Genomic DNA, 10,789 nt, shown 5'->3' with positions numbered 1-10,789 from the left:
TGTTAAGTTATTTAATAACATTTAATTAAATACGCTTACTTCAATGATAGGATAATATAACAAAATTATTTAACTTGTTGCTTGCTTGGGTACATTCTTATTCAAAAGCGATTATGAGTTGTGTACTCTAAGTAATCTCGTTTTTTATTTTTTACTATAATGCAGTTTCATGTAAACATTGCCAAACATAAATGTGTCTTGAAGGTATACTTAGCACACGGTTGGACTAAAGTTTGCAAAATGAATTGCATGCAACATCTCGTTGTAAACTGTTACTTCTGCATCGATCTGTCTCTTATAGTTGGTATCTGTTGACCTTGTTTTGTCGATCAAAAGTTTTGTATTTAAACCACCCACTTATGAACGAAAACATTTAGGTTTTCCATAAAATTTTAGTTCGGTAGTTGGTGTTTTGAATTTTTATTTTGATGTTATTGAAATGTGTGTTATAGTTCTGTTATAAAATAAATTATTAATCTTGGTAAAAAGAATAAATTAAATAAAATGGAAATCCCGTGTGGCCGTGTGAATAATTATAGTCGGATGTGACGATATTTTTTATTTTTTCTACATGTGGTCTTATTCATCGGGGATTAGTTGCGCTGAACATTGTTAAGCAAGCTTGCGCTATTTTTTACTGGTCTCCTTTAAACGTGATTTTTAAATTTTAAAATGACTTTGTGGTTACTCGTTTAAAAATCGAAATGTGTTTCTACTAGGGACCCCCAAAGCATAGCTGCACACCGAGCACGTAGGTCTGAAGCGGACACGAAGGAAGAGACAGGCTACCCTCTATGACAGGTGACAATGATTTGCCTACGATGGGAGATGCAGAAGTTCTTCGGAAGACGTTTCCATTCTCATTCTCCCAAGGAACAAAAATGTGAAGATGAGGAACAAATAGTGGACGATAATTGTAGCATATGAACCTCAAACATTTGGTTTTTTTTTTTTTTGAAATCCGGTTTGTGGATTAAGTGGTATTCATCGCTGCCAATGGGCCCAAAATTACAGCCCATCTTCATAACGGTGGATAATCTGAGCATGTGTTTTGTGGCTTTAGGGTTAACCTTTCTAAAGAAAAGCCATGTGTGTTGGCTTCAATTGCGTACCATTCTCTGTGTATGTGACAGTGGTTAGTTTGTTAGTTTTTGACTAACTCTCTCGGGGCATGAGTACAAGCACGTTACACCGTGAAACCAAATTGGATGGAGATGTTGGCTGGGCTTTTGTAAGAATGGTTTAGGAGCAGCGAAAAGGGTTGGACTATTGGTTGTAACGTTTAAATTTCCCTGACCCTAAATGTTCACAAATTCATGCCACGCATGGACGAATCTATTATGGTGGACCGCTCGGGCAACGAGTTCGGTGATGACCAACTACACCACAGGTGCTGCACTTGCGCCTCTTTCTTCCCCGACACCCAAAAGGCTCTTGAGCACGCCCAGTTCCCTTAGTCCGAACCGCAACGGGATTGCGCACTCCTTCTTCGGCACCATCACGATGCACCTGCCGGCAGTCCCAACACCATTCTTCATTTCCAAGAAAGCGTTTCTTCAACTATCTTCTCCAAATAACTCTTGAAATCATTCTCTCGCATACACGCAACTCTTGCCAACCGCTTACAATGCTGCAGGAAAGCACCCACTCGGACCTTGTATAATGCATTCACATCCCCCTCTTCGTTCATGGGGGAAGACCCCTCCAGCTCAACTTTGCAAGTCTTTGACCAGCGTTCCATTACTATGCTCTCCAGAAGACAACCTATGTCCAACTGCACCAACACCGCAAGTATGTGCACACAAGGTAGTCCGAACGACTCAAACCTTAGGCAACTACAAAAAAAGGAATCCTCTCGAAAATGGTGGGCAACAGTCCACCGGAATTGTGGCCTACGATACTTCTGTGTCACATAAACTGTCCGATTGTCCAATTTGTTGCACTCTACAATAGTAATCCGCACGCTTCTCTCCAACGCATCTCTAAAACGCAAAAATATTTCCTTCGTGTAGTTCAGTGTACCTGACTTCTTTAGCTCTGAAAACTGAGTTTGGAGCACGGGGCTCCCATACAACGACCTAAAGTCAAGCTCCTCCTCATTATCCCTTAGGAAATCAACACACCGTTGGAAGTTCGTCACAAACTCCAGGATTCCGTATCGCCTCTCCACAAACCTCCCCATTTTCGCATGCAGTGACTCACATCGAGATGTTGTCCTCAGCCCAGCATAAAAGCATCCGCATATGTACGCCATTGCCCATGACATCTTCTTAGCATATAAATCTTTTACCCACTCTACTTCCCACACCCTACATTCATCCATCATTGCCTCCCATTGTCTCTCAAACTCCTCAACCTCAACATCGGCAAGCATGCAATTTCTAAGCAGAGTTGTGAAGCGAGGCTTACACACATTCACGGTTGCATTTTTCAGTAGGTGCCATGCACAAAGCCTGTGATGAGCTTCTGGAAACACTTCTTGAATGGCCAGCCGCATTGCTCTATCCCCATCAGTGATAACTGCCTTAGGTGCTTTCCCTCCCATGCACTCCAAAAACCTTCCCAACACCCACACATATGCCGCTTGTGTTTCAGAAGACACCATGGCTGCGCCGAAGACACATGTTTGGTTGTGGTGGTTCACCCCGAAAAATACAATCACCGGCAGATTGTACTTGTTTCGCCCATACGTCGCATCAAATGCCAAAACATCACCAAATATTTTGTAATCATGTTGACTACACCCATCACTCCAAAACAGATCACACATTTGTTGCTCATCCCCAACCTGGTATCACCAATACATGTTCTCATCTGCCCTTGCACAAGAATTGAAATACCGTAATGCGGCATTCACATTGCCGCCTAACCACATTATACATATCTCTCTTTGTGAACGGAACTAGGTTAAACCCCCCCTCACCTGGGCAGCAATAGACTCATAAATTTTTGGAATTGAAATCCCAACTTGCCTCAAACTTTCGATGTGGGCTACATCAACATCTGATATTTTCCTGTAAGCTGGCAGGTATGACACAAACTTTGCTGGAAGAAGGTCGTGGTTATGCTCATCAACAAAACGATACACATACCAACTGGTGCTATCGGCTTTCTGCTTTATCCTCATCTCAGCCTGACACCCACAGCGGGTTACAACCTTGTGCTCCCTCTTCCGATCTTGAAACTGAAGCCATTTTCTATGTCTAAATCCTTCTCTATTGCACAGGTATGTGTAGCGAATAATTTCACCCTTCCTATTCTTCATTTTCTTCCCTTGTTGCATGGCAAAACCCTTTGCTCGACTGTATTGCTAATATAAATGACATGCCTCATCCGGGTTAGTGAACTTCATCTCTAATATCTGTGCACGACTAAGCATTACATGTTCAGCACTGACATTTTGCTCACCGTGCCGTTCATCCGGTGATTCTCCCTCCAACTCCTCTGCCTCTGCTTTCATCTCTGTATCCACCGGCGTCTCCTACACAGAGACAAGCTGACTAGTTATGGTTACCGCTAACGATCCTAAATTACAATTACTATACAACCTACTAAATTATACACCAAAGCCACTCATACCATTGCATCACAATTTTCGATATCCTCGGAGACGTTAAAATTCTCTTCATTCTCTGCATCCAACTTGTGGATCATTCTGCTACAAGAAGACATTAAAAAAATATTTTGCCCTGCCTCTGCTGCCCCAACTTCCCTCGAGACTTTGTATCTCGCAAAACCATTCAGCAATACTGTAGCAAATCGAGCAAACAGAATGTTAGTTACGTCCGGAAAGAACAACACGGACAGACCATGAACGTGACGGCACCACCAACACTCCAAATTAAAACATGCTATACTTACACTATATATCATCTTCCTAAAAAATCACATCACAAAGTACCTTACTTAACTAACTCCCAAAATAACTCGGTATTCCATACCAATAAACTCTCCTCAATCACAGCACCCTTAGGCTACGCAATAAAATTACTATACAAATTTATATTCTTCCATTATCGGTTACACCCATCAACACCATCAAACCCACACCATCATCTATGCTTCTAAGCAAAAACTTAATGCATCGACATACACTGTTCCAAACCCATGCGCCCCTCCCCCCATAATACCCACCAAGCATAGGCAAAATCTTACCAAAATCTAAATCACATTAAACATCGTATAGTCAAGAGCTTACTGACCTTATCGTTCACTGGCATCCCACTTTGGTCTTCACTGAAATACGTCATTCCTCCTTCAACACAAAATGAACGCACTCCTTCGGAGCTGAACAACCCAACACTGGACCGCCGCATCCACTCTCTCACTCCATTTTACCTTCGATCTGACTTCACTCTTGCAAAACTATTTCTTACAACAATCATATGGGTTTTCTCTAAACCGGCTCTGGCCCAAAGCTTTGGAACCCACGCTAGCTATACTGTTTAACAAGCTCCACTCCAACTTTGCTTTCAAAGCCGATCCTTAATGTAATTTTAATAGAATGCTTGAGGTTATTTTGGACTATTTGCTCTTCACTAATGGACAAATTTAAAACAACCTACTTGGTGGTACAATGAATACCATATTCCGCACATTCATATCGGTATACCGGATAACTTTCCTACAATATAATTCTATATTTTCTTACTTTTAATAGGTTTATATATTTGTTCATATAATATATATATATATATATATATATATATATATATATAATTTAATTAAGTCAAATATAATCTATATCAAATATTAATTATATATTTCAAAAATAATATTGTATTTTTAATTTTATTATTAATATTTTTGTTTATTATAACTTTAAATATATATTTACATATTAAAATGTTAGTAAATATATGTATGTTAAGTTTTAATTTTATGTTTTTTTATTATTTTATATTTTTTATTTACGGGCGACCAGTTTTATCGGTTCAACCAGTAACTTTTCGATTGAATTAATAATAAACCAATAAATTAATAATTTGACCGATTCGATCACCAATTCGGTTCTGATAATTATGATTTGAGGGTTATTACTTATTTTCAAATCCGCATTGATGTACGACATACATAAACAAAACATTTGTTTTTCAAAGGTTATTTACTTATTTTCAAATTTGCATCTTATGTATGCCATAAATATTTTGACGTGAGTAATGCTAGAAAATTAATGTTATAACAATCAATTTCAGTTAATATGTAAGTTGTAAAATAAATCTAATATAAAATTTACTAAAAATAAATTTTTATTGAGTTTGGATTTTAAATCAAATATTTTTAATTAAATTTTAAATATTTTTAATTTTAAGATTTTTAATTTTTTTTATTAGTACTGGCTATAATATTTGTTGTACAATATTGATCTCAAAACTTTATCTTTTGTTATTTAAGCGTTATATATTTATTTCAAAATCCCCATCTTTTTGTATGACAAACCAATTTTGTAAGACGACTTTCACAAGTCATTTATGCTAATTAAGTCCACTTAGAGAAGAATTAAAAGACAAATTTCACAAACGCACAAAAAAAGTTATTAAGATACTAAAAGCTAAGTAATTTTGTTTGCATTTTGCAAACGCACAAGCACAAACGACATCGGATATTATATTCAAAGCTTCTAATTAGCTACTATTTTCATACGAGTTAATATTCAATTTATTTCTGAACTTATATGTGAGTTTTAATTTAATCTCTAAAATTTTAATTATCTCTCTTTAGTTTTTAAATTTTGTAAATATGACTCATATTAATCTCTGAGATAATTTTTGGCACAAAAACATTAATTAAGCGCTAATATAAACAACCAAATGTAATACTAGACCTTGTAAAACTACGTCGTTTTGGTGCTCAAATAACCCAAAAACAACGCAAAATCACTTGCTTTGAGAAGAAATTAAAGTTTCAATAAATACCATTTACGATTTTTTTTAGACTATTTGAATGCCAAAACAAAAACAACATCATTTTACAGAGTTCAATGTAGTATTCGGTTGTCTATGTTAGTGTTCTGTTAACGTTTGTGCGTCGAAAATTATCCCAAGAACTAACATGAATCATATTCATAAAGTTTAGGACTAAGTAAAAACAATTAAAATTTTAAAAACTAAATTGAGAGTTGCGTGCAAATTGAAGGATCAAATTGAATATTATCTCATTTCGTACTAAGCCCACGTCAAAAAAACTATTAAATAAGATTTTGGGATATATATAGTCTAAAATTAATTTTAAAAGAAAATTCCTAAGTATATAAATAAGAGCAATTCAACTTATTTTAGTAACTTTCATTTTTACTAGCGGAATAAACATGTCAGATTTATTTAGATTTAGAATAAAATGATAATTGAATCAATGAAATTTAATCAATTCGATTTGAATCAGCCAAGAGGCTTTTTTTATGAGTTGACCTATAACAATCAAATTAATTAAATTTGAAATAGATCAATTAGAATAAATGAGTACTATCTAATAAAAATTAAATTTAAAAAATATAAAAAAATAAAAAAAACTAAAAAAATCTTTTAACAGTGAAAAAATTAAATAAAAAATAGACGAATTACAAATTACAATACATTATTAAATTTATACTTAATTTAGAGTTAGGTTAAAGTAAAATTAATATATAATATATTTTTTAATATAAAATATAAGCCTATCATGTATAATCAGTTCAGTTCGATTTTTGCAAACTGAATTCAATAGCTAAATAAGAATAAATGACCATTTGTACTCATGAGAGATGAAAACGCTGACATTTGTACCCATGAAAGCTCGAAACTAATCTTGTACCCATGATAGATGCTGTCCGTGTGACAAAAGTGCCCTGACTTGGATCTGAGCTTGGTTTATGGGTTTTCGAACCTACGTGGCACTCCCAACCCCCCCCCCCAAATCTGAGCCAACCATTCACCATCATCATCTTCATCTTCTTCACCATCACCATCACCATAACCTCCATAACCTCCATCACCATCACCTCAGCACCGCCACAGCCACCTCCCTTCACCATAACCTCCGGCGACAACCCACACCGCCACGCCCCTTTCTCTTCTTCTTCCCCTCTCCGCATACAATTTTTTTTCAGCATCTTCAAACTTCCTCCACCTAGCCTCAATCTCTTCCCTCTCTGAGACTCCAAGCAACTATATTCCCTTTCTAATATAACCTTCACCGTAAGGCTCACCAAAAGTCCCATCGTACCTCAACATTGAAGTTAAAGCTAAACCAGTCCCACACAATTCACTCATCCTTTTACCTTCACTTGAATCCAAAGGCACTAGTGCCTTCTTTGGGGTACTCTTCCCAGCCTTCTCATCTTTCTCACTGAAAACCTTCTGAAAGATGGATTTGGACTCGTCACGTGATTTATTTGGATCCTCTTCATCGGAGCTGGCGGCGTCATCATCCCGTGCCTTCTTCCCACGCTTTGGTTAGTTCGAGTTGTCGATACTGTTCTTGGCTGCGCGCTTTGATCCGGATTTGGCTTGCTGACAGCAGACGAAGGTTGAGACTTCAACTTTGAAGAGGGTTTAGCGTTTTCCAATTGAGACTCAGGCTCGGGCTCCGAATCCGATTCGACTTCAGATGAAGAAGACGAGGGTTTGGAAACCATTTGCAGTTGAGGCTTCCTGGGAACCAGCACGTGCTTGTCACGTTCATCTTTGCCTTCATCTGTGTCTTCGTTGGATGAAGCGGAGCTAGGGTTCGGACAGGGGAGTGGTGACGGGTTGGAACGCCGTAAGGACACTGCGGAGAAGGTTGGGTGTCGCGGCTGTTTGGTGGCAGATGAGAGGAGACCCAGGAATGGAGAAGGTGGCCGCCGCCGCTCTGGGCTTTGGTGGAGAGGAGGAGCTGGCGCTGTGGTTTCTGGGCTCAGCGGAAGTGAGAAGAGGGGAAGAAGAAGAGAAAGGGGCGCAGTGGTGTAGGTTGTCGCAGGAGGTTGTGGTGAAGGGAGGTGGCTGGCGGTGCTGAGGTGATGGTGATGGAGGTTATGGAGGTTATGGTGATGGTGATGGTGAAGAAGATGAAGATGATGATGGTGAATGGTTGGCTCAGATTTGGGGGGGGGGGGTTGGGAGTGCCATGTAGGTTCGGAAACCCACGAACCAAGCTCATATCCAAACCAGGACCTTTTGTCACACGGACAGCATCTATCATTGGTACAAATGGTCATTTGTTCAGCCAAATAAATTAAAGACGGATCCAATCAAAATTTATCCGATTATACTACTCAATTAACTAAATCAATTAGTTCGGGTCCGATCGATTTGATGGGATATTCAGATCATCCATACCATTTTTTTATTTTGAAATGAGAGTGAAATTGGTTTATTGCGGCGTTATTGGAGAGCATGGTATTTGATGTCGTTGTGATGCTAGAATTGAAAAAATGAAGAGTCCAATTTAAAGAGAAGTAATCAGACGGTCTGATTGAAATATACAAATCAGATTGTTCGATTTACTTACCAACTTTCACATACCCTCATTTCACCCATGATATATTTCTCTCACCACACCTTTCTCTCTCTCTCTCTCTAATCCTTTTTACTACGAAACTCCACCCACACAATACAATTCTCCTCTCTCTTCTTCAAGTTCTTCATTATGTTCTTGGTGTTCATCAATCTCCTGCAGCAAATCAAAAAATTAATAATGTCTAAAAGACCTAAAACAAAAGAAGTTGATTGTCTTAAGTTTCATATTATTAATTATCTCAATTATCTTAATTATGTAAGTTATTAATTTATTATTATTAAATTTTTTAATTTAGTAAAAATAATAGTAATAATATTAGAGATTAATATTGTTATATATATATATATTGGGCAATGCTAGGTGATACGGCCGTTACAAATCCAATGTCATAATTCGGCATTATATACAATAACTCGGTATTATGCACCATAACTCGGCACTTTATGTTATAACTCTGGCGTTATATGTTACAATCAGACTCAACGGACTACATCCTGGAATAAAAACATCCGAATAGACATTATCATTTATTTAACCTATTAATTGCTCTTCAATTCAGATGATCAATAGAAACGTAATCGACCTATTTATCTCACCTATAAAGGTATGATATTTTATCTTCAAATGACACACTGAATTCTCAGTACTAACTTAAGTATCGGAGTGCCTTTTGCAGGTACACTCTCCCTTTGTTCATACTCTCCGTGACCATATATCTCTCTGGATGAAGAGCTCGGATCATCCCAGCTTATAGATCGGCATTGAAGGCTAAAGCTCGGCGGCGGCTCCCCTAGCCGAGGTCACGTCTAGGTAATCAGACAAGAACAATTGGCGTCCACCGTGGGGCCTCGAAATAAACACCATTCTTTCAATAGACCCCATTTCCTTCCAATGGCTTCAAACTTACCTGCACATTTGTAAATAAAGGTCATATAGTAAATCATTAAGACCCGAAAAAGGTCGATCTATATCTATTTTCTAATTTATATCAATCATCTCTATTTTTCGATTTATATCAATCATCTCTATTTTTTGATTTATATCTGTTATCCCTATTTGCCAATCTATATCTATTATATCCATTTGCCGATCTATATCTGTTTTTCTGATCTATATCTGTCATCTCTATTTTCCAATTTATATCAATCATCTCTATTTTTCGATTTATATCAATCATCTCTATTTTCCGATTTATATCTGTTATCTCTATTTGCCAATCTATATCTGTTATATCTATTTGCCAATCTATATCTATTTTTCTGATCTATATCTGTCATCTCTATTTTCCAATTTATATCAATCATCTCTATTTTTCGATTTATATCAATCATCTCTATTTGCCAATTTATATCAGTCATCTCTATTGGCCGATCTATATCTATTTTCCGATTTATATCAATCATCTCTATTTTTCGATTTATATCAGTCATCTCTATTTGCCAATTTATATCAATCATCTCTATATTCAGGTTTATATCTGTTATCCCTATTTGCCAATCTATATCTGTTATATCTATTTGCCGATTTATATTTGTTTTTCTGATCTATATCTGTCATCTCTATTTTCCAATTTATATCAATCATCTCTATTTGCCAATTTATATCAGTCATCTCTATTGGCCGATCTATATCTATTTTCCGATTTATATCAATCATCTCTATTTTTTTATTTATATCTGTTATCTCTATTTTCCAATTTATATCTGCTATATCTATTTTCTGATTTATATCAATCATCTCTATTTTTCCAATTTATATCTGTTATCCATATTTGCCAATCTATATATGTTTTTCCGATCTATATCTGTCATCTCTATTTTTCAATTCAACTCTGGTATATCTATTCGCCGATCTATATCTGTTTTTCCCATCTATATTCGTCATCTCTATTTTTCAAATCATCTTTGGTATATTTATTTACTGATCTATATCTATTTTTCCGATCAAATATCTATCATCTCTATTTTTCGAATCATCTCTGGTATATTTATTTGCCAATCTAGGGATGGCAACGGGTCTCCATGGGGGCGGGGACATGTCCCCCGCTCCCCGCCCCCCGCCTCCAATATCTGTCCCCGTCCCCGTCCCCGCCCCGTCCCCGCGACGGGTAGCAGGGACTCCATATCCGCCGGGGACCTAGGTCTCCGCGGATATCCGCGGATTTTTATAAAAAATAATAAAAAATGAAAAAAATAGAAAAAAAAAAAAAACAAAAATAATCCTCAATGACATTACAAACATATCTTCTATTGTCTTTAAAGACTTAAATAGCAATAACCAACAAACATAAACATCTAAACATATCCATAAAACA

The 10,789-nt window shown here is 36.9% G+C and overlaps 1 protein-coding gene across 1 annotated transcript; it reads right to left on the bottom strand.

The window, feature by feature from the left end:
- Nucleotides 1-1,534: 1,534 nt before the first annotated feature.
- On the bottom strand, nt 1,535-7,612 carry LOC112729678 (protein FAR1-RELATED SEQUENCE 5-like). Its single transcript, XM_025779840.1, has 6 exons — nt 7,451-7,612; nt 7,166-7,334; nt 3,580-3,749; nt 3,383-3,481; nt 2,924-3,310; nt 1,535-2,788 (listed from the first exon to the last, which is right to left on the bottom strand). Exons 1-6 carry the CDS (start codon nt 7,610-7,612, stop codon nt 1,535-1,537), a joined length of 2,241 nt encoding a protein of 746 aa, XP_025635625.1.
- Nucleotides 7,613-10,789: the final 3,177 nt, after the last annotated feature.

The sequence above is a fragment of the Arachis hypogaea genome, chromosome 12 (genome assembly GCF_003086295.3).
Source record: "Arachis hypogaea cultivar Tifrunner chromosome 12, arahy.Tifrunner.gnm2.J5K5, whole genome shotgun sequence".
Lineage (NCBI taxonomy): Eukaryota > Viridiplantae > Streptophyta > Magnoliopsida > Fabales > Fabaceae > Arachis > Arachis hypogaea.
This window is presented reverse-complemented; position numbering and strand designations above follow the sequence as displayed.